The 25,000-nt window shown below is 47.1% G+C and overlaps 2 protein-coding genes across 2 annotated transcripts in view; both read left to right on the forward strand.

The window, feature by feature from the left end:
- Nucleotides 1-915, forward strand: part of rab10 (RAB10, member RAS oncogene family) — a 15,914-nt gene extending 14,999 nt beyond the window's left edge. Inside the window, exon 6 of the mRNA XM_012835616.3 lies at nt 1-915. This exon is cut by the window's left edge and continues 597 nt beyond it. The gene's annotated coding sequence lies outside the window, so the exon portion shown is untranslated.
- A 1,976-nt stretch (nt 916-2,891) lies between these two features.
- Nucleotides 2,892-24,428, forward strand: gareml (GRB2 associated, regulator of MAPK1-like). The gene is made up of 6 exons (XM_031581218.2): nt 2,892-3,256; nt 10,605-10,745; nt 16,736-16,866; nt 17,943-19,154; nt 21,432-21,592; nt 21,988-24,428. The coding sequence occupies exons 1-6, from the start codon at nt 3,145-3,147 to the stop codon at nt 22,847-22,849; spliced, it is 2,619 nt and encodes an 872-aa protein (XP_031437078.1). The 5' UTR covers nt 2,892-3,144; the 3' UTR covers nt 22,850-24,428.
- Nucleotides 24,429-25,000: the final 572 nt, after the last annotated feature.

Genomic DNA, 25,000 nt, shown 5'->3' on the forward strand with positions numbered 1-25,000 from the left:
TTTTTGTTTGTTTGTTTATTTGTTAGTGTGTGTGTGTGTGTGTCAGCGAGAGTATGCGCTTTTTCTTCTTGTTTTGTATTAAAAGCGAGACTCCTGCCAAGGACTCCCCCTAAGGACCCCCCCCTAAAAATAGTATGACACAGAGGTTATGAAATGATATTAATGACGATTAGTAGGATTTAACACATTGGTTACTTTTGTACAGTAGTGGAGTTTGCGTTGAGCTGTAGGTGAAATTCGGGGGTGCCTCTGTCCTTCCCCCTCCAGTTGGGGTCTCTTTCGTCTGGTGCCTTACAGGGAGCCCCCCCCCCCCCCCCCCCATCAAAAAATACACCCACCCATCCCAAGCCCGAACCCCCAAACCCATCCACCCACGGGGGTGTCCAACCCCCCACCCCACCCTCACCCCACCTTTCACCTTCTTTCCTGTAACACAAACACACACCCCACTTAACACCCATCCAGGACTCCTGTTCTGGAGCACACTGCAACGGCGCAGAAGCGTTTGAATTTCTCCCGCTCCACCTAAGAGAATGGCATTATAATTATAATTGAGTACTCCTTATTAATCTGTATTTTTTGTTTTTTATCTTTTTTTCTTTGTTTTGGTTCTGAATTTATTGACATGAACCTTTTTTTGTGTGTTTTGTTTATTTTTGTTTAGTTTTTTTCCCCTTATTTTATTTTACCCTGCATGCTCAATTGTCTTTTGGTCGGAGACCTTTTGTAAGTTTGCTTGGTCGGTTCTCTTGACAGGGATGGCACCTACTTTGCAAACGTTTTAAAATGAAGAGAGAGAGAGATCTCTGATATGGGAATGGGGATTCATGGGAGAAAGGGGGGGGAGGGCATTCTCTTTGGAAATTCAAACGATTTTGCAGATCCATTAAAAATAAGCTTGTTTAAGTTAAAAAATGGTTGTGCTTTTATTGTCCTCCATTCTAGACAGAGCAACACAAACACCCTGCATCTGCATGCAGGTACAACCACAAAGTGAACGGTTTTCGTTTCTGGGATTGGAGGATTGCAGCTAAGGTGCAGCTCCCCTTGTTTGCACAAAATCAAATCTAGTCAATACTTGTTAAAATGTGGTGAAAGTGCCGCTCCCAAGACTTGATTCACTTCAAAGGCATGGATTTCTGCTTGAGTCAGACCGCACCCTTGGTGGCAAGTGAGCACTGCACACAACGACGCAATGCACACACACGCACATACACACACAACAGATTGAGGGAATTCAAAGAGGAGGGGAAATTTCAGTCCAGAACTTCGGTTATTTTCTCTGTAGAGAAAATGGATGAAGACCTCCTGTGTATAACCATTCTGAATATTATTAACTCTGTGAAAAAGTCCCTGAAATTTTTATGACCGATACTTTCTGACGTGTGCCACGGGGGCTATCCTCAGCATTTATGCACGTGACCAAGGACGAACCCCTAATGGCCGCCTAGTGAGACAAGTAGAAATGTCCAGTGTGGGAGTGAGTGGGGCAACATGTAACACTTCTCAAGTGATTACACAAGACGATTCCTAAAAAGCCTCACTGGTGGCGGTGGTGGGGGGGGATTTGTACTATATCCTGTTTGGTGATCACAGAGTGCCTGTGAGATTAATTTATGTTTCTGCTTTCTGCAACCCATGTTTCTTCCTAGAGTTACCAGGAGACTTCACACCCTTATGTCCATTTCATTTTTCATATGGTCACTAAACGTAGATACTTCCGGGGCTCTTCTCATGGTTAAGGGGCAGTGGTGGTCCTGACTTTTGATTGTCAAAAGAACAGACAGGTCTACTTTGTCCCATGGGAATTTCCCATAGGTTTTAGTGAGCAACTTCCTCATGTGTTCTGCATCACTGGAGTACACAAGAACATCCGCTGGCTAACATGAGACTGTCTTAAAACTGAAGTGGAATGATTGGACAAATACTTGTCAACCCGTGGTTGCAGAATCCCCTATCTGGGGAGTCTGGTGGGAACCATATTGGAAATACCATATTTCGTCAATCACCACAACAATTTACAGGAACTGTATATAAGTATACGTTACATAAGACATTGGATGATAATACGCGTACGAAAACATGAACAGTTACTGCCATCATGTGGCCAGTTACATTACTACATGTGTGCAACTTTCTGAGCGGTCCAGGGGAGGGCAGTGGGTAGGAACCATCCTGAACCTGAAGTGAACAGGGCATTGGGGAAGCGTCCAGTGTTACTCTTCTCTTAGAAACCTCACTTTTATATCTCCTTAACTGCTATAGAAAATGAATTAAAGAAAAGATGAGAGAAATATCAAAGTTTAATGGAGTATCAGAACGACACAGAAGCATCGTAAACCAGACATACAATCCCAATTCACTATTACAGGTCCTGTAGATCCATATCTTATTCAAATTATCCAATAGCCTCAACATCCGTTGTTCTGCCTTTCCTCTTTCTTCACTGCAAGTATGTCATGAACATCCTCAGCTCCAGCCAGCCCCTCAGGTTAGTAACTTACCAGTGGCAGGCTGCCTTCGGAAACTGGGATACGGATGTCTTCCGGTTTAAGCATCCAGATAGGACTCTCAACGAGGAAAGGGTCGTGGGTGGAAACCCACACGCGGGAATGAATAAAGCAAACACTGGCCTCTGACACACTGGTGACTAAGAACCTGTGCTTGTCTCTCCTACTAGGGCCACATGAACACAATTGTTGGTCAGTAGTACTCAACATACAGGTTAATACACTGACATATCGGAGTTTACAGCCTAACCTCAAGGGCTACTACCTCTACTGACAGAAGTCAAAAAGACTTTTATGTCAGGACTTAACTTGAGCCAATGAAATCATTATCCAGGATGACATATTCTGCGGATAAATGGGGCGAGAAGTGTCTAATAGCAAGTGAAAGATTGCAACCTTTCATGTAGACGCGCAGCGTTGGGTCAGTTATTCGTTGTGCGCCTGAGGAGGGTGGCGCTAGAGCGGTGTCCCAAAGAGCGCGCGGCTCTACTGCGCTGCTATAGCACACAGCTTACTCACTCCCTCAACATGGCGAGAGTCGACGGCATCTTCGCCCCCCATACATCAAGAGGAGTTTGCTTGTCACCGTTGCCAACTGTCTGCGCGGCTCTGACTCAAATATGAAGAGGAGAAGATGGAGAAGTTTTCGGCGAGCATTTCCGACATCTCTTGGAGCGCCGTGGCGCTGCCGCTGGACCTGGTGGTCAGCAAATTCAGACTGCCGACGCTTGTGAGACTCAATCAAGGTGGGTAAATTAGGATAATACTCTTTTACAACTATGTAATGTCTGGAGTCTCTATGCGTTACATGTCACGTGGTTAGAGAATTAAGAGGACGATTTTCTGTGAACTTGCTTGTATGTGCCAAAGTCAATCTGTCAAAGCAAAGCCAAATTTAGATTCCTCTCACTCTCCTGGGTTGACATCGTGTTCCAGCCATGAGCGCAACACTGCAAGGGCCAGCTTAATCATTTCCACCTATTTTACTGTTTGCATTTAATCGTTTAGTTGCAAACTACCGTTCATTTGAATTTTGACAGATTTAGTTGTTGTTGTTGTGGAGAGAAACATTTATTTCGGAGTTGGCACTGGACGACAAAGTGTCTGTTGTATTCCAAAAGTGCTCCAGCGCTTTTCATATGGTAATGTTGTAATCGGCCACCGAGTGTCCTGAATACTAACCATCGTAGCGAGAGGAAACATTCAAGTTTGACACATTGTTTCCTCATCCAAGAGGAAAAACTGCGACTTAATAACATCGGTGTCTTTTAAAAATATTTCCTAGCCAACATAGCCACGTTTTACCTCATAGCTACATAATCTACTTTCACCACTTTACAAACCACACGTCAGGACTGGGATGACGAATATCACATCACAAAGAGCCGTAGTTCATTTTCTGAGGCGACAGAGAATAGGCTAGTAGTTTATGGCTGGGGAGGAAGCGGTGATTACGGATGCGCTGTCCGGAGGGACTTCTTGCTCAGGCCAATATTCGCTCTGAGCTGTTCTTTGATGGCTTCATAGATCCAAAAACCAAAAAAGATCCAAAAAAGTGCTCTCTCTCGCTCCACCAGCCACTCTTTCCACGTCATGATTCTGACAGTGGTCATTCAGAAGAGCACCAATAGCGCTTAACAGCTAAACGAATCCCCGTCTCTTTGAATTATGTGAAACTGATAGTCAACTGTGAAGTAACTTTAAATGTACATCTCTATTTAAAAAGCTCTTGTGTTGATAGCCAGGTGCTCTACAGGTGGGAGCACTTAAATGTTTGAGAGGAAGGTCTTTAGCAGGCCTAGTTAAAGTAGGCTAAGGACAGGCTGATGGATTTCCTTTCAAAAGACAATAAGTTAATTAGTAGCCTAGTAATGCTATACGTTAGTAATAGTAATGCTATAGGTGTGTGTGTGTGTTTGTGTAGTCATCAACAGTGGTAAAGGCTTACAGTCAGCACGCTGACCCCTGTAGTATAACACCACAGGAGAGAGGAGAATTAACATAGGGAGGTTCATGCATCATGCCCTCAAGTGACAGACACACGTGTATTTCCACACACACACACACACACACACATATGCACGCACATGTACACACACACATTTGCTTTACTTTGACCCAATGCTTGTGGCCTTTCGGTTAACCGCTGACCTTTGATCTGGTTGAACTCAGTCCACTGAGGCTCTTCAGCCTTCAGCTTTCTCAGACCATTTCAACATCCGGAGAGAGAGAGCGAGCGGATCAACTCAGGAGAGAGAGAGTGGACTGAGACAGGAGAGAGAGAGAGAGAAAGGGTGAATGGACAGAGTGGGAGAGAGAGAGGACAGAGATGGCAGAGAGAGACAGAATAGAGGGAGAGTAGGAACTAGAGGGTGAGAGAGAGAGAGTGAGAGGGAGTAGGGACAAAGGTGGAGAGAGAGATAGAGAGAGGGAGAGGGAGCGAGAGAGATGGGCTGGTGTGTAGAGACCAGATTGCTTTTCATCAGCAGTGAGGCTCCTCAACCCCCTGCCTGTTTCTGACAGGGCAGCATGTCTCCTCATCCGGAGATCAGAGTCCTGCTCGTCACACTTCAGTAGACTCTCTCTCTCTCACACACACACACACACACACACACACACACACACACACACACACACACACACACACACACAGACACAGACACAGACACACACACACACACACACACACACACACACACACACACACACACACACACATACACACACACACACACACACACACACACACACACACAAACACACACACACACACACGTAGAGTTGAAAATACACACCCCCTCCCTAACACACACACACACAACATATGCGTGAGCATAGTTGCTACCACACAGTTACGGCACGTTTACATGCATATACACAGTCACTATGGATATACTGTATATGCACACAGAGACACTAATAGGCCCAGTTTCTGTCAGTACATCTTCATCTGTCTGTGGTTGAAATTCTGAATGTGTGTGTTTTTTGTGTACGATTCCTACACAATCTTAAAACTGCTTAAAGAACATACAGTATATTATGTATCTTTGTGTGTGAGTGTGTGCATGTATGTGTGTGTGTGTGTGTGTGTGTGTTTATGTGTGTGTGTGTGTGTGTGTGTGTGTGTGTGTGTGTGTGTGTGTGTGTGTAATTGCAGGCTATCTGGGTGGCACTATTATGGGTTGTCGTACAGCGTTGTGTAATTGGTATGGGCTCTGAGTGTGTAGGTGGGACACACAGTGAGTCAATATGCGGGAGCACATAATTACACACAGTTGGCTTACACTTCCAGAGATATATGCTTGACAGTGTCAGTCTCTCTTTATCTGTTCAGATGAGTGCACTGGATTCTCTTCCAAGTGTGTGCGTTTGTGTATGTCTGTCTTTATGTATCTTTCCAAAGTCTGGAGTCCCCAGGAGATTGAGTGTGAGAGTGAGTGAGTGTGTGTGTGTGTGTGTGTGTGTGTGTGTGCGTGTGTGTGTGTGTGTGTGTGTGAGTGTGAGTGTGTGATCAGAGATTTGCTTCCTCCCTAAAAGCTCCTGTTTGCTGAGCCACATAAATGGAGTGTGCTTTAAATACCTGATCAATTCCCCCTCTCTCTGTCTCTCTTGCTTTCTCTCTCTCCCTCCCCACATCTCACACAGTCCTCCTCTCTCTTCCTTTCTTCATCTCCTTTTCTGTTCATTCATCCCTTCATTTTCCCATCTTTGAAATCCCTCAGCCCCTTCCCTCTGAACCTTAACAGGGCTTTTGAATGGTGCATGAAGTCATATTGCTATGGCCTGTAACTGCTGTTGTGAGAGAAGAATTTAAATGATTCATGCTGTTTCCTATACTTTGTACTTCTGGGTTTTTCTTTTGCATCCAGCACCTTACAGTATCTTCTGCTTAGGGCTGCCCAGTTCCAACCCCTCAGGTTATGTTAAGTTATGTTAGGTTATAACTGATTTATAAAGGTCACACACGTAGCAGACGCTTTTGTCCAAAGCGACTTAGAAAAGAATCCTGCTTTGGCCGGGAGTCAAACTCGGATCTACTGCTTGCAAAGCGGAGTAATTGGCCTTGTTCCTTCTGCTAATTAATTGTCAGTGTTGTTGATTGTCTTTAGAGATAGTTTACTGACAGTTTTTGGCCAGCAGTTACACATTTACATACAGTGGCATGCAAAAGGTTTGGGCACCCCTGGTAAAAAATGCTGTTATTGTGAATCGTTAAGATGAACTGATCTCCAAAAGGCAAAAATGTAAAAGATGAAACATTCTTTGCAACATTTTAAGCAATTAGCAAGCAATTAAGCAGTTTTTGTTTTGTACAATTTTAGAGTGAAAAAAAAGGAAAGGAGCGCCCCAAGAGATGATCTCAGATAACTTTTACAAAGGTGTCAGAGCTTAATTAGCTTGATGGGGCTATGGCTTGTTCACAATAAGGAGGACATTTCAAAGCTTTATAAATACAAATATCAGCAGCCAGGGGCTCCTCTAAAATAATAGATTCCCACAAAACAAGTGAAGGCTATAAGGAGATAGCAAAGCGTTCTCAGGTTGGTAATGGAGTTAAGAAATGGCAGTTAACAGGAACCATGGAAGTCACATTAAGGTCTGGAAGACCAAGAACATTTTCTGAGAGAACTTCTTGCAGGATTGCTGTTTTGATGTGCACCTGCACAAATACTACCTTCAGGGTAGAGTCATTAGAAGAAAACATTTCCTGCATATTCACCACAATATTCTGCTTCAGAAGTTTGCCAAGGAACATCTAAACAAGCCTAAAGTCTACATGTATTTGGAAATAAATCCAATAGACTGATGAAGTTATAAAAATATAATCTTTTGTTCGCAATGTGCAAAGGTATGTTTAGAGAAGAAAGGGTGCAGAATTTCATGAAAAGAACACCTCTCCAGTTATTAAGCACTGGGGTGGATCGATTATGCTTTGGCTTGTGTTGCAGCCAGTGGCACGGGGGACATTTCACTGGTAGAGGGAAGAATGGATTCAATTAAACACCAGCACATTCTGGAAGCAAACATCACACTGGCTCTAAAAAGTTAAAGATGAGAAGAGGATGGCTTCTACGACAGAATAATGGCCCTAAACACCTCAAAATCTGCAATGTACCACCTCAAGAGGCGCAAGGCAGGGCCCCCACAGTTGCCATGGCCCCCACAGTTCCCGTACTTATACATCATCGGAAATCTGTGTAGATAGATAGATAGATAGATAGATAGATAGATAGATAGATGGATACTTTATCCCGAGGGAAATTTAGGTCATCCAGTAGCTTATACACTTATGCACTTGTGCAACTCACAGACATACATACATAAATCACATACACATAGGGAGAACATGTTCACAAGGAGTGGGGTGTTTACAGATACAGGAATGGATCTGACCCTATGGTACAGTATGCATTGATTGCGACAGTGTTGATGTAGTGTGTATGGACCTCAGAAGAGCAGTACATGCAAGATGGCCCCAAATTGGGCGAAGTTCCCCTAAACAAGAACTGAAAGACTCTTTGCTGGCTACAAAAAGCATTTACAAGCTGTGGTGCTTGCCAAAGGGGGAGTTTACTAAATACTGACCATTCAGGGAGCCCAAACCTTTTCTTGTTATTTTGCAACTGTAAAAGATGGAAATAAAAAGTAATCTTGCTTAAAATATTAAAGAAATGTGTCATCTTTAACTTCATGCCTTTTTGGAAATTAGGTCTTCTTTTTTTTAGCTATTCACAGTAACTGAAATTTTGACCAGGGCTGACCAAAACATTTGCATGCCACTGTATAGTAAGTCAGATTTCACAGGTGTAACGTCATGACTGGTTGGTAAGATGACCTGATTTTTTTGCTTAGTTGTAATTGGCTTAGAGAGATGTCAGTAAGAGATACTACAAGTGTGTCATTCTTCATACACTTATTCAATATGGATGTCATCTACACCAGCAACTCTTTGTCACAACAGCAATTTCTTCAACTCTTTCACTCTTGGATGGGTGTGTATGTTTGTGTTTGTTAGTGTGTGTGTGTGTGTGTGTGTGTGTGTGTGTGTGTGTGTGTGTGTGTGTGTGTGGACACAACCACACACTTGGCTGGCAGATCCAGATCGCTGTGTGATACTACAAGGGGCCCAATCTCCCTGGTGAAACTCATCTCCATGGAGACGCTCATTTCCGTGGTGTCTGTTCTCCCCAATAACAGAGGTCCATTAGAGATAGAAGAGTCAGTGTTTGTGTTTCCTGAGAAAGATATTCTGGGAAAGTGTCCAAATGGACATTTAATTCGTCTCATCTTAAGCAACATCTCGGCCTCACTGTGCAACACAGGGGTCTGTGTGTAATATTAGTCTAAGGGCCCGTCCACCCGGAACCTGGATTGCATGAATCCGGAAAGAAATGTTGTCGGATCGGCCTCTCGTCCACACGAACCCGGCGGATTGTGTCACTGAATACGCAACCTTTTGAATCCCGTCTCCAGAGTGGGTAGATTTGAACCCGCCAGTGGATCCGTGTTCGTGTGGATGCCCGATCCGCACACTTTCTAACTCGATGATGCCCCACGTGAATGCCCCAAGCCCCACCTCGCAACCTCAGCCTGAACCCTTATTAACTCCGCTGCGTCACTTCATAACAGCAACAACATAAACTAAATCGAGGTTGTTAAGAAGCTGGTTAGGAAAGGGATGACATTAACAACCCACACTTGAATCTATCACTGTTTAATCTATTAAAAACCTTTTTTAAAGTGTCAGCAATAGCCTATAGGAGCAAATCTGACGTGAAAAGATTTTTATTATAGACGGAAAATGTTTCCGGATTCAGGCAATCCAGGCTCCTTGTAGACTCTGTGTTATCACTGCTGTCTGTGCTGGGGGAAATCTCTCTTGCAGAGGTGTGTGTGTGTGAGTGTAAGTGTTTGTGTGTGTGTCTTTGTTTGTGTGGTGTCAAAAAGACCTACCCTGCTGTACAGTCAGGTAATGCTATTTTGATGCGAAACATAATAGCACTTTCCTTGATGAAGAATAGCATAGCACCACAAAACAGGGTTAAGATTTAGGAGTATCTTTATGTTAGTGTGTATTTTGTTTATGTTGAACATTTTTGTGAAAATGGATGTGTACAAGAATGTGAAAATTATCGTAGTTGTTTTTAGTACTTGGTGTGCTTGCTTGCTGTGTTATGACAGTGACAATAGTAGAAGAATTGCTGTATTTGCTGGTGTTGGTTAGCTGTGGATAGAGTGTGTTTGTGATGATTACACTATGAGTACATCCATATTATTGGAGTGGCTGCAGTATTTGTGTCCCATGCCCATGCACACATAGTTTACAGAGAGGGTAGATGTGCTGCCTGTTTCTGTGTGCATACACACACGCGCGCACACACACACACACACATACACACACGCACACACACACACATACACACACGCACACACATACACACACGCACGCACGCACGCACGCATGCACGCACGCACACACACAGACACACACACACACACACGTTTGCGCACATACGGCGGCAAATGGTGTGTACGGAGAACGAGGACATGTCAGAAAGTGACAAGTGCAAGGCCATCGATCATCACTAAGCTGAGTGGTGCAGTGTGTGTGTGTGTGTGTGTGTGTGTGTGTGTTTACATGGGGCGAGTGCCCGGGGGAGTTCGTCCATGTCACTGTTCCAATGGAATCCATGCTGATCAGCAGAGTGCAGCAGGCGAGCACATGGAGCCCATGGAGAACTGAAGGCTGAAGCTCAGAGCTTTTACACATGGCAGGCCTCCATGCACAATTAGTCATGTAGTAGGTAGTGTATATTCTTTTTAAAAGTGTGTCTCTTGAGACATAGGTGTGTCCTGGGGATGTTTCATGTAGACAAGGGGACAGTGGAAGTGAAAGAGGTTGTATTCTGTGTATTACTATTTTCTGAGCGAAGGTTGGAGGAAAGAAAGGTTCTTACTCTCCCTTTTCTGATTTTACCTGATGTCTCTCTCTCCCTCTCTCTCTGTCTCTCTCTTTCTGCCTCTTTCTCTCTCTCTCTCTCTCTCTCTCTCTCTCTCTTCCTCTCTCTCCCTCCCTCTCTGTCTCTTCTGCAGGAGATCATGTGGAGGGTTTGTCAGAGGATGACGTGGTGCTGCTGCACTCGTGTCGCCAGTGGACCACTGTCACTGCCCACAGTCTGGAGGAGGGCCACTACGTCATCGGACCCAAGATAGACATCCCCCTGCAGTACCAGGGTTAGGCCATGCTCCAGACCAGACACCAGTACATTAACTCTCTCTCTCACACACACACACACACACACACACACACACACACACACACACACACACACACACACACACACACACACACACACACACACACACACACATACACACTCACTAACTATGTCTTTCTTTGTCCCATACACACATACTCAATCTCCCAAACACACACGCACACACACTCACTCAAACACACACACACACACACACACAAGTCCTTTCTTGTCTTGAGTGTGACTGGCACCTTCCAGGAGGACAAATACATACTTTCAGGAGTCCCGTTGCCAGAACATCTGTTCCAGCTCAGAGCAAAGGTCATCAGAGGTCATCAGACACCTAGAGAGTCACCCCCTGTGTCTCTAGTCAGAGCAGTCTCTACTGACCCAGACACAGAAAGGTCAGACTTGACCTGAAGCACAGTGTGCTCTTAACCCGAGTAATATCTGCTACACCAGAGACGGAAGGTGTTATCTCAAGACAAGAAGCTCTCATTAGCCCCCAGAGAGCATTGTGCACTAAACCTAGAATAGTGTGCACTAACAGGAATGGAGAAGCACCTTCCAGTAACGTAGAGGGAGTGGTTTTAAGTAACCCAGAGAGGCTAGTGGCAAACTCAGAGAGAATGTTGCTGACTCGTCTGATAGTCCCATGCTCTTAGAAATGACAAAAGAACAAGGAACACTGTCGGGAATTATGTCTTCTGTCATAATCAGAGTGCACACCAGTTAGATGCCACTGACACCCTGAGGTCTCACGATTCCACGCTTTCTAATTCTGTGGTTTCCACTTAGTAAAAAGTGAATAGTGACCTGTGAGTAAGAGAGGGTGACTCTAGCCCAGAGAGAGAGGAAGAAAGAGAGAGAGAGGAAGAGAGAGAGAGAGAGAGAGAGAGAGAGAGAAAGAGAAAGAGAGAGAGGTGCAGTGGCCTCTAACCCACAGAGGGTAGAGTAGTCTCTGAGTGGGAGCACCAGCCTCCGTCTCCATCTCCTCTCTCCGTCTCGCTCCGTCTCGCTCCTCTTGTCTCGATCTGGGCTTTCATTCATAAAATCGCGGGGAGCATCGCTAGGCTCCCCAGCCTGACGTCAGCCTCCCCTGGGGAACGTTCCGGCCAGCGCTCCCAAAATACTGTAATCCACCCTCCGGAATAAAGAGGAGGTTAGCTCGCTAGCCACTTAGCGCTTCCTCCCCAAGGGACCGCCGTTACCCAATATACCCCTGCAGCGGAGGTGAGGTCACATGACAAGAGATGAGATCATTGAGACGATGGGGGGGTTGATGTGGGGGTGTTCCGGTGAGAGAGAGACGGCGAGGCGAGAGGAGTGAGAGAGGAGACAGTGATGTCATGACTGTCTGCAGCAGTGACTGGGGGAGACCATGAAGCATGAGTGAGAACAGCAACACTAGTGTGTGTGTGTGTGTGTGTGTGTGTGATTGTTTGTTTGTTTGTGTGAGTGTGTTTGAGTCTGTGTGTTTGTGTGTGTGTGTGTGTGTGTTTGTTTGTGTGGGTGTGTTTGAGTATGTGTGTGTGGGTGTGTTTGAGTATGTGTGTGTGTGTGTGTGTGTGTGTGTTTGTTTGTTTGTTTGTTTGTGTGAGTGTTTGAGTATGTGTGTTTGTGTGAGTGACTGTGTGTGTGTTTGTATGAGTGACTGTGTGAGTGAGTATGTGTGTATGTGACAGAGAAAGACATAGTTAGTAAGTTAGTGAGTGTGTGTGTGTGTATGTGTGTCACTGAAGATAAAAATGGGGATAAGGTCGCTGATGCCAGTATTTGGGCAGATGGGAATAATAAGCTCTGGCAGACAGCAGCGTCAGTCTTTGGGTGAGTGAGAGGAAGAGGCTGAGGATGGTCCCCTGTTCTAGCTCTTAATGATATATGATGAAACTGATGAAACTGTTTTAAAGTCTCAAAGTAATATAGTGTGTGCTATGATGCATATGTTTAGCTAGTTTCTGCTGCAAGCCTAGTCTAGACAACAGATGATCATTTCGGCCTCATTACCTCCTCTTGTTTTCGTTTTTTTTTTTTTTTGTCTGTCAGCAGGATTACGTAAAAAAAATACTTGGCCGATTTTGCTGAAACTTGGTGGAGGGGTGTAGCATGGGGCAAGGAAGAACCCCGTACATTCTGGAGTGAATTCGAATCATGGGACGGATCCACAAATTATTTTTCGCTTTCATCAACATCCACGCTTTCTGAGTGCCCTTCTAGTTCATTTCTTGTTCATATATTGGGACCGTGTCTGTTGTGAGTGCCCAGCCTCTCCTTGTGGTCAGGAAGAATTCGATGTGGATTGGATGCATCCCCAGTCCCATGTGGCGAAAGCTTTATCCCAGAGACGGGCCGCTCTGACCAAACTCTCTCCTGCTAAGAGAGCTTTAATGATGATGGCGGTGGTGATGACGATGATGAGTGTCACGACTATGAGGACATAATTATGTTAGATTATCGGGGGTTGAGTGCTGAGAGACAGAGAGAGAGACAGATTGAGTGAATGGGTGATAGAGAGACAGAGAAAACAGAGAGAGAGAGAGAACCTACTTTTCCCTAAGGAAATATACAAACATTATGCACACATACATATGTGCTCTCTCTCTATCTCTCTCTCACACACACACACACACACACACACACACACTCTCTCTCTCTCTCTCTCTCTCTCTCTCTCTCTCTCTCTCTCTCTCTCTCTCGCTCACTTACTCACTCCGTCTCCATCTGTTCCTACTCCCAGAGGCCAGGAGACCTAAGTCAGTTAGGGTCCATCTGTTGGTCATGTTACCCTGATGGTACTACAAACACACATTATGAGGTTAAATATACCTCTGTGTATGTGTGTGTGTGTGTGTGTGTGTGTGTCTGTGTCAGTGTATCTGTGTCAGTGTATCTGTATCTGTATGTTTTGTTGTTTTGTCACTCACATGGTCTTGGAAATCCTTGAAAAGGTTTAGAGACTGAAATGTTCTTGCATTTCCGGAAGGTTCCCTGCGGCGAGCCAAACCTTCATCATCAGTCTCTCTGTGTTGGCTCTCGAGCTCTTGAAGGAGAACCACAGGCTCAATGCTGGTGTTCCTACTACACTAACAACATTCAAATTAACGTTGTAGCATCTGTGTTTATTGGCATGTTTCGTGCCTGTAAAAACAGGTCATCTCAAGGTGTGTCCTTTGCGGGCAGGTTGCCACCGGTATCCCTTTTCATAAGTGAGGTTTATTGAAAAGTGTACAGTAACGTTTGTCCATAACATCCTTCTGGCAAATAGAAGCGATAAGCAGATGTAATCTTTACACCCACACATAGTCCCACGGGGCAAAGAGGTATGCTGAGATGTGCCTGATTATTACTGGCCATAAACGGGTCAGAGTAAAACGACTACTTTCGGTTTCAGGCCGGTATTGTAAATCTGAGACCGGTCCTACTGTAGAATATCAATCAGCTGTCTTGGTTTTGTGTGCAGTGTGAGAAAGCAAGACAGGGAAAAAAAATAACATTTCGAGAGACAGAAAAAGAAAAAAAAAGTCTGAAATTGCCCATGTATAATAACATTTCCAGAGTGTTGCTGTCTCCTCCTAAGTGAGGGGGAACCAGACTTATTTTTCAGGCTGAACCTCTCTTTTCTTGTCGGAGGAGGTGGAGAGGGGAGGGGAGGGGAGGGCAGTGGTGGTAATCCAGCCATAAAGGCCCCCCTCTGGGAGACATGGCAGCGGATAACCTGAATAGCTGGTGAGAGAGGAGGAGAGGCGAGGGGGGACGAGAGAGAGAGAGAGAGGAGTAAGATGGAGCCTCCTTTCTCAAGCCCCTCAGCAGAGCACACTGCCAGAGACTCCCCTGCTCTTTCACACACACACACACACACACACACACACACACACACACACACACACACACACACACACACACACACACACACACACTGCCAGAGACTCCCCTGGTCTTTCCACCTCTTTGTATGCTCAGACAAAAGCCTGTTACACACACACACACGAACACAAGCACAAACGAGCACAAACGCATGCACGCGCGCACACACACAGACACCCACCCACACCCACACACACACACACACACCTACACGCACATCAGAGAGGTCAGAGAGAACTCAATTCGCTAATCTCTCCCTTGTGCCTGGTTTGTCCTGCCATGCACAAACAGACTTAGTGCCATACAAAACTCTCTGCAGAAGCTCAACAGCCTCTCACATTAAAACACATGTGCACTCTGTTTCCTCCTCCTCATTCTCCTCATTCTCCTCCTGTCACTAGCACTCCGTCCGTCTGTCTGTCTCTTTTACACACTGACACACACACATACACACACACACACACACACACACACACACACACACACACACACACACACACATCCCTTCACCATATGTAACACACACATCCTATCTGTCACCCATCAGAACCGCAGCCTCTGGTGCCAGCCTGTGCTCATCGGTGCCCACTGGTATCTTGGCAGTTCTATGGTCTGAGCTCAGGAGCATTCCTGCCAGGAAGCAGTTCTATCACTATGACAACCTTGGGGTCTGCTCCATCATGCAACAGGCTGTCCTGGTGGCTTCTCTTTCTCTCTCTGTCTCTGTCTCTGTCTCTGTCTCTGTCTCTGTCTCTGTCTCTGTCTCTGACTCTCTCTCTCTCTCTGTCTCTGACTCTCTGTCTCTCTCTCTCTCTCTCTCTCTGTCTCTCTCTCTCTCTCTGCATGTCTTTGTATTTGTGTGTGTGAGAGAGATTGCATGTCGCCCTAAATATCTCTGTTTATTGGTGTGCACAGTGTACCCTTCGGCATGTAAATCCAGATTATGCATTGTGTGTCTGTGACTGTTTGTCTTTTTCCATGCCTGTGTGTTACGTACCCAGAAAGAAACACGAATGGGCATTTGTTTATAAACGTGTGGTGGCAGTGTACTCTTAGGGAAACCGCACCCACAGTAAGTACCTCTAATGCCACCCTTCAGGGGGCTTCCACAAGCCTCAAAGTCTCTCCCCTTCAGATTCCTGCGCACAGTATGTGAGCAGAACCCAAAAGGACACAGTAGACCGCTGTACGCAGGCCCAAACAAACACTTGTCTTCTTGACACCAAAACAATGACTCCAAAACCCCAAAACCCAGGTGGCCTAACATCTCTTCAGTAGATGACGGGGATGTGTACTGATGACAAGCACACGAGCCCAGTACATACCTGGACGTCTAGCGATTGTTGGTATAGACTCTGGGGATAGTGGGTGGCCAGGGTGCCAGTGGAGTTGCTGTGCGCAATCTGACTGACAGAAAGCAGAATCGCTAACAGCTGCATTTCTTGCTTTTTGAAGTGGCCGTGAGGTGCTTCTGTGGTGCTCGGAGGAGGGGGGCCCACCTCACATTCCTGGCTGGAGGAAGAACCACATGATTGACCTCATAAAAACATGCATTTGCCCCAACCCACCACGACCCCCTACCCCCCTCCCACCTCAAACACGCAAAGAAAAGGTCCCGTCACATCACTGTCGGGGTGCACGATCGACCCCCAAACACAAACCTTAGCTGTGTGGGGGGCAGGGGTGCATGGCTGGTTGCCTGGAAACACAAGAGGGCCTCTTTTTGAAGAGTGGGGAGGGGGGTGGGGGCAGGGGCAGATTTAAGAGCAATCATGATGATGGCACTCTCTGTGTGTATGTGTGTGTGTATATGTGTGTGTGTGTGTGTGTGTGTGTGTGTGTGTGTAGACACACTAAGGGGTTTCCATAGAGTTTGGGAAGAATGGATGTCTGCAAATGAAAGTTACGAGGGGGGAAGATAAGTCTAAGATTACTCTTCTCTGACACGCACTCACACCCGCTCACACACACACAAGCAAGTCGTTTCTTGGCCGTCTCTTCTCCCTTGGCTCCGTCCATTCATCACTCATCTGTGTTCCTGCTTCCCTCTGTCTGCCTTCTTTCTTTCTTTCTTTCTGTCTTGACTCTATCTTTCTCACACAGGAAAGTTTAAGCTGCTGGATCAAGACCGCGATGTCCGGGAACCGGTGCAGTATTTTGCGAGTGTGGAGGAGATTGCCGGAACGTTCCCCGACCGAGTGTTTGTAATGGAGAACATCACCTTCAGTGTAAAGGTGACCAGTCTTTCACTGTACCACACACACTTGCCTCACCAGACTGACCCATCTTCCCTTACTGTAAAAATAGAACATGAAATCAATATCGACATCAAACAGCCAATAAATATAATTTGGAGATTCAAACTGAATAATATGTAAGTAATACATACAGTAAGTAATGATTTTGAAGAGCTTCTGGTGTACTCTTTTACTGCTGTTCAAAGGTGTGCTTTCACCACAAATAACCATCAAATATCACTGTTAAAGTATGAGTAGTGAGAAGTTTTAGCTGAGGGGATTAATGAGGAACAGAAGATTGGAAGAGAATCTGATTCCAGTTTGTGTGTGTATGTCGGAGGAGTTGGGTTGGTTATGCATGAGAGAGAAAGAGAAACGAGGGAGAGAGCTGGAAAGAGAAATACGAAGTGGGGGTAGACATATAGAACTATGTGTGTATCTAAGAAAGAAAGAAAGAGGATGGGTTGGGGGAAGGGTTTGACTGTGTGTCTGTGAGTGAGTGTTAGAGAGAGAGAGAGAGAGAGAGAGAGAGAGAGAGAGAGTGAGTGAGAGTGAGAGAGTGAAAAGGTTCTTGACCACTCTCTCTAATTGGAGACAGAGAGAAAGAGAGACTGACGCCACATTCCACAGCTCAGTGTTCTCAAGAGGCAACAGCTCTCTCTCTCTCTCTCTTTCTCTCTTTCTCATGCTACAGCTACTTCTCAGTGGCTTTATTCCATGGCTAAGACATCGAAAGCAATGTGCAGTGCTAAATGTGTGTGTGTGTGACTGAGTGTGTAATGATGTATTAATTATTCATTTTATGCTTATATTTGTTTACTATGTGTGTGAGTGTGAGTGTGGTATTGTTTAATGATAAGTAGTCTGTTTCAAGTTCTATGCACAAAAAGGGCCTGTAGACAGCAAAGGTCATCAGGTTCATGCTCATCACTCAATCTTGAAAGCTCTCGGATGCCTCAGTGAGATCGATAATATGTGTTGGTTGTCTCCTTTGAGTTCAGTGGGGACAGTAATATCATATGCATTCATATATGCTTGTGTGTGTGTGTGTGTGTGTGTGTGTGTGTGTGTAGGTTGTCTCTGGCGAGTTCAGCGAGGACAGCGAGGTGTACAACTTCACCCTGCAGGCGGGCGACGAGCTGTCTCTCATGGGCCAGGCGGAGCTCCTGTGCGTCCAGGGGGGGGGTGGTGCCGGCTCCTCCTCCAGCGGCGAGCGCTCGCGCCTGGGTGCCCTGCTCCGCCGCCTGGGCAAGGCCGGTGCCCTGGGCCGGCCGGCCCGCACCAAGATGCCCTGCCTGATCTGCATGAACCACCGCACCAACGAGAGCCTGAGCCTGCCCTTCCAGTGCAAGGGCCGCTTCTGCACGCGCTCACCGCAGGAGCTGCAGATGCAGGAGGGCGAGCACACGGTGCGCGCCATCATCGAGCGTGTGCGGCTGCCCGTCAACGTGTCGGTGCCCTCCAGGCCGCCGCGCAACCCCTACGACGTGCACGCCATCCGCGAGGGTCAGCGCTACAAGCTGCTGAGCATCATCAGCAAGACGGTGGTGCTGTGCTGCGTGCTGCGCAAGGAGGAAATGACGCCCTCGCACTTCCTGCTCCTGGCCGACATGCCGCGCTTCCGGCTGCCCGATGGCCTGTTGCGCGGCGACCCGCTCTACCAGCAGGTGGCGCTGCAGAGCGCGCTGCGCTGCCAGGCGGCGTTCGACCCGGACGGGTACTCGCGGGCGGTGCGGGAGGCGAGGACGGACCTGGGCGAGGAGTGCGTGAGCCCGCGGCGGATCCGCGTGTGTGTGCCGGGCGGGAGTGGCGAGCTGGGCCGGTCGCTGCAGAGACTGTCGCTCTGTGTGTACGGCGGCGGAGGGGGTGGGGGAGTTGTTGGGGGCGGGGGTATCGGAGGGGGCACACACATGCCTGCACACACCCTGGCGTTGTCGCACGGATGCCGGGACTCGCTGGGGGACGCCATGTCGACGCCAACGCCGACCACCACGACGCACACAGACACGGAGGAGGAGCGGGAGTACATGACGCCTGACTGGCCAATAGAGGAGCCGCAGGAGATCCCTTACGAGGAGCTGTGGACCAATCAGAGCAGCGGTGGCGTGAGCTACAGTGGGGAGGCGGTGCCCACGATGGAAGGGGGTGGGACTAAGTTGGAACAGAACCTCATCTCCTTCCACTCTTCCTCTTCCTCTCTAGAAGGCCCCACCCACGTCACCATGGTGCAGATGGAGGCGGGCCGAGTGCCTACTCCGCCCCCTGTGCCACCCAAGTCAGAGGCAGTGAGTACAGCTTCCCATAATGCACCTGTCTATAGGCCTGATTCCCACAGCATCTGTTCTCTCATTCACTCTCACGCTCTCCACTTCTCGCTCTCTCTCTCTCTCTCTCTGCTTAGACCAACATAGCAAATACATGGCTAAGGCTAAGAAAGAAGTGTGTGTGTGTGTTTGAGTACTAGCATATTTATAGCGATGCTCATTGTTCTCTCTATTTTCTGTGTTTCACATGTACATTCATGATTATTTTAGTATTTACAGTCCTGTTGAGAGATATCTAGTGCAGAGGAGGAAGAAGAAACACACACGCACACACACACATGCACAAGCCAGGTCAGACAGAGCACGTGTGTGTGTGATCTAGACGTATTAATTATTGATATAATGCTGCTTTTAAAGTTCCCCGGACCATGCACTCACACACACTTACCATAATGTATCTCACTTTCACACACACACACACACACACACACACACACACACACACACACACAAATACACAAATACACGGTTACAGAGGGAGTCATATTGTCTGCAGCTGACAACATTACATTGAGTGTTTATTTGTATACTGTGGCATTTTACAAAACAGTGTCTTCCTCTGCGTAAACAACTACACTGTATCATCAAGCTGAAGAAGACGACAGCAGGTTGTTGTTTGAATGGCCGAAACGACAGAGATCTCTGTGCCTCCATTTGCCCTCACTCCTCTCCTCTCTGTCCCCCGCTATATGAACATACTATGTTCTAGTGCCTGGAATACAGTACACATATATATGCTCACATACACACACCAACCCATATGCTCTTTGCAAGGAGCCAAATGATGGTGGTGAGGACGGTAGGGGTCTGTGTGTGTGTGTGTGTGTGTGTTTGTGTGTGTGTGTGTGGGGGGGGGGGGGGCGGGGCATCTGGTGGGCAGGAAGAGTGGGCAGAGCATATCCTGGCCAGCCACCATGGTGATGGAAGTGTGGCTCCTCAGAATTAAATTAATGATTCATACAAGCTTCTTAAATGTCTGTGATCACACATGCTTTTGTGTTTGTGTGTGATCACACACACTTTTGTGTTTGTGTGTGATCACACAAGCTTTTGTGTTTGTGTGTGACTTCTGACACGCATAAGATGTGCTACAGATAGTGGCACAGAGACCACCCCCTCCTCCAAAACATGGGAACATATAAGCACATGGTGTCCATCACACACACACACACTGACACACTCACACTCACACTCACACACATACTGTACACACGCACACACACACACAGGTCAGAGAAAGGGCATTCCTATGGGACTGGGAATCTGGAGATGGGAGGAAGTGAGATATCTCAGCAGAGTCTGTGCACACACGCACACATATACACACAGACAAAAACACACACACACAAACACAAACACACACTTAGGCATTATGCTTTTAATGGGTCTGCCTCCATGGTGACAGGGACAAACAAATAAGCGAATAAACAAACAAGACACGCACGCATGCACACACGCACATGCACACACACACACACACACACACACACACACACACACACACACACACACACACACACACACACACACACACACACACACACACACACACACACACACTTGGGCCAGTGAGTATGTCCAGGCATGGCCATCAAATAATGTGATTTGTTTTAAGAGCTGATTGTTGTGGGTCCAATCAGCATGCCTGAAGCCCAAAGTCCTGCTCCATACAGTCCCATTATACCCACTTCCCAAAAGCACTGTGTGCGCGGACACACACTCTCTGTCACAAGCTAAACAAGCTAAACAAAACTAGAGGCAATATTGGCTGTGTTTCTGCACTTTGAAGTCTAAGGAAGAAAACAGGTCCGAAGAAGTTGCAGAAGCACACACAAAAAGCTAAATTACATAAACAAGCACACACACACACACACTCACAAACAAATGCACACACATGCAAACACACACACACACACACACACACACACACACACACGCACACACACACACAGCAGAAGCCTTGTCTTGGCAGTTAAACGCTGGATCATCCCCAATATGACCCATAATTACTCCCTGCAGAGTCAGAGGACATGAGCGTGGGCTTCAGGGTGTCTAAAGCACTGCCTGATTAAAAAGGCAGAGTAGGAGCTCAACAATTATTCTCTCAACCCCTCTCTTTCTCTTTCTCTCTCTCTCTCTCTCTCTCTCTCTCTCTCTCTCACACACACACACACACACACAAATGATACATGAATCCACAAAAACACTCATTCTTTCCCTCGGACTTTTTCTTTTCAGGTAAGAGAGGAGTGTCGTTTCCTGAATGCTCCGCCTGTTCCTCCGCGCTGTGCTAAAGGCCCTGTCCCCAGTCCTCCAGTCCCGCCCAGATTCCCAAAAGCCACGCCCTCTCACACACTCAGCCCCAACTTGTCCTACTACTCCTCTGGACTACAGGAAAGGTGACTGACACACACACACACACACACACACACACACACACACACACACACAGAGACAGACATATTCAGTCTGTCCCATCAGTCCTCTGAACTGCACAAAAGTCATATGCAGACAAAACCACACCAACTACGAATAATGACAAGACAAGACCTACTTTTAGAATATCTGTCTGATGGTAAATTTCATATGTTGTGGGATGGAAAACAGAGCGATTTATTTGTGTTATCAGTAGTATGGACAAGAGGTAAAATCTAAGGTTTCGTACCAATGACAGATACAGAATATGGCCATCAACTTAATAATTCAGCGCAAACACAGACCCTTTGTTTATGTCTCTGTCTTCCCCTACCTTCTTCTCTCTCTCCCTCTCTCCCTCTCTCTCTCCCTCTCTCAGCCCTGCTCCGCGCAGTGGGAGTTGCTCTCCGTCCCCAGACTCTTACTCCCTGTACTGTTACCCCTGCACCTGGGGCAGCGACTGCGTGACCCCCGTGAGCTCTGGTTCCTCCGAGACGCCCACCAACCCTCCCTTGTCCTCCTCCAGCGTAGCCCCACCTGCTCAGGCTAGTTGGTCCCACCCCCGTGCCACCTTCTCTCCAATCAGCACACCCTCTGCCCCTCTCCTGTCTGCCGACTCCTCCCACAAGTGTTACTCTAGCTGCCCGAGGCCACGCCCCACTTCCCAGAGCCGCTTCGCCCCATTCGGCGCCCTCAACCCATTTGCCAACCCAGGCCACGCCCCTTCGTCCACTTCCTCTTCACCAGCTGAGTGGCTCACCACTGCCCGAAGCCCCTCCCCTGGCCCCACCCTTCTCACGCCCGACGTGACAAGCCCCACCCTCTCCGTGGAACTAGAGGAGCCCAGTGTGAAAGACTTGGGGGCGGGCCTGACGCCAACGCCATCTCCACGGCGAATCAAAAGCCCAGGAGTTGCGGAGAGCCTCAGCACAAGCCCCTCCCCTACCCCAGCAGATCCAATCAGAGGGGCAGAGGGTGGGGCGAGCGGAGTGATTGGTGGGCAGTCGGATGATTGGCGGCCCCCGGCGGAGCTGTGTGCACTCTCGGTGGAGGAGATGTCATCCTGCCTGCGCTTCATTGGCCTGTCCGAGGAGGTGGTGGCCGTGTTCAGCCGCGAACGCATCGACGGCTCCATCTTCACCCAGCTGAGCGAGGAGATCCTGGCCGACGACTTCAGCCTCACAAAGCTGCAGGTCAAGAAGATCATGCAGTTTATCAAGGGCTGGAGGCCCAAGATCTAGCGCAGAACATGGCCCAGAGAACACAAAATCACACCATAGAGAACGCAGACGATAGACGGAACTGTGGCAGAACCATACCACAGAACACTAGCTGCTTGTTTGACTGACTGACTGAACAGTTAGAATGTTCTTCAAGCGTTCTTAGAACATTCCACAAAAAATGCCGGTCCTGTAAGCTGGAAAGTCACACTTATTAAAAAAAGGCCAGGAGTTAGACCAACACACACACACGCACACGTGCACGCACACACACACACGCAAGTGTGAGGCGACCACAGTGGGGTTTGTGATGAGTCTGCGGTGTTGAGTCCTGAGTTTAACCTTTGCACAGCCACACACACCCACAGCTGCAACCTCAACACTGACCTCCGGTGGCCACTGGGTGTCAAGGCATCCTGCTACACTGAGAGATTGACAGCCTGAATGCTTCTTCTTCAGCAGAACCCCTTCCCAGAACCTAGATTGATAATCGGACATGTGTGGGTGCTTCATAGAACTACGTTTTATGTTAGAAAAGCTAATAAGCATTCATGGTTGAAGTGTGTGTGTGTGTGTGTGTGTGTGTGTGTGTGTGAACCACATCCATCATGTGCCGGTAGGTAACTCGGGGTCAATGTGATCCTCTGAGAAGAAGCTGCCCAGACGCCATCTAAAAACTGCCTATCAGGCTACAAGGTGCAGTCTGTCATTCTAATCCAGCCGTCCATTTTGTGTTCAAACACAGTCCTGACTCTGTAGATATGAAAGAGAGTGGCTCAGACCAAGCCATTCAGTATTCCAGCCAATCACCATGTTGCTTCAGGGGCACGGAAGGGTGGAGTGTGTTTTGATACAAATATCAACAACTTTTTCACTAGAATTGCGGACTGTACCTTTAAAAGGTAAAACCCATTAAAGTACGACAAATTGACTAATTAGCCAGTCCAAGAACTTTTGTGCTGTACAGAGATTTGTGTTTGTTGATGTATTTCTGTAACAAATGTGTATGATTATTAGTGAAAGAGATTTGTTTGTCCTGACCCATGTGCCTGTTGAATTCAAGGGGGTATTCCAAGTACTTGGTTTAGTGACAAACCTGGCTAAGTGAACTCAAAGTAGTGGCAGAGCAAAGCCATAGGGCTCTTCTTTTAGGAGGTTTACCACTTACTTAGTTGACTTACCCAGGTTTGTCACTAAACCACATACTTGGAATACCCCTCAGATCCTGTGTGCATGTGCCTTTGGAACAGGAGGAACTACTTCTCATGTGACCTGTATGGAGAGATGCCATTGGCTGATGAGACATTGATTGACAGGCAAATTGGCCTCTGCCGCGTGCCTCTCTGAGGGAGTCACAGCACTTGCCAATCACAGAGATTCAAATGGTGGTGGACATGCCAGACATCATCACTACTTTACTTCAGAAACTTTCCATCGTTTCGTCCTTCCCCCTTTAACCTTTTTAAACATTTCTTGCTGAAACATTCATCCTCTTTTTCCTACTCAGTGGGATATCGCCTCTATGGAGTAGAACTCCTCCAGAACAATGTGATGCTACATTTTGTTATACATACAGATGGCCAGGAATTGATTTTGTTTGTGTGTGGGGTGGGGGGGTGGGGTGGGGGATGCAGTACCACTTCTAGAGTAGGAATGTCAAAAATACAGAGAGGATGTGAGCTCAAGTTCAATGTTTCTCACATATTCACAAAGAATGTAATTAGAGATTACTAACCACTGCCTGCTCTCTGAACCTGTGCGTGTATGTGTGTGTGTGTGTGTGCGTGCGTGTGTATTAGTTTGTGTGTGTGTGTGCGTTGTGTGTATCAGTTTGTGTGCGTGTGTGTGTGTGTGTGTGTGTGTGCGCAGTAATGAGGGGGTGTCAGCAGCAGGCGCAGCGCTGCTTACACGGTACAGAAACGCCAGTGGAACTCGCAAGGGGACGCGAGGACCTCAACCTCTGTGGTTCTGGAATAATATTTAACATCAGTCTAGTGTTTATTTCAATTGTACTGAAATTTCATCTCTGTATAATTTAATCCTTTTGGATTAGTCACATCAATGAATAAAAACATACCTAGAGCATCGGACTGAGCTGTGCTGTCTGGTAGGCGAAAGATTATATGGTGTGTGCTGTGCCTATGTATGGTTTACATTCGCTTTTGTCCTGTG

Source organism: Clupea harengus, chromosome 15 (assembly GCF_900700415.2).
Source record: "Clupea harengus chromosome 15, Ch_v2.0.2, whole genome shotgun sequence".
Lineage (NCBI taxonomy): Eukaryota > Metazoa > Chordata > Actinopteri > Clupeiformes > Clupeidae > Clupea > Clupea harengus.

Coding starts and splice junctions, on each gene's coding strand:
- gareml (XM_031581218.2), top strand. CDS start 3,145: ATGGAGAAGTTTTCGGCGAGCATTTCCGACATCTCTTGGAGCGCCGTG. Junction 3,257..10,604: donor GCTTGTGAGACTCAATCAAG/GTGGGTAAATTA, acceptor TCTCTTCTGCAG/GAGATCATGTGGAGGGTTTG. Junction 10,746..16,735: donor CATCCCCCTGCAGTACCAGG/GTTAGGCCATGC, acceptor TTTCTCACACAG/GAAAGTTTAAGCTGCTGGAT.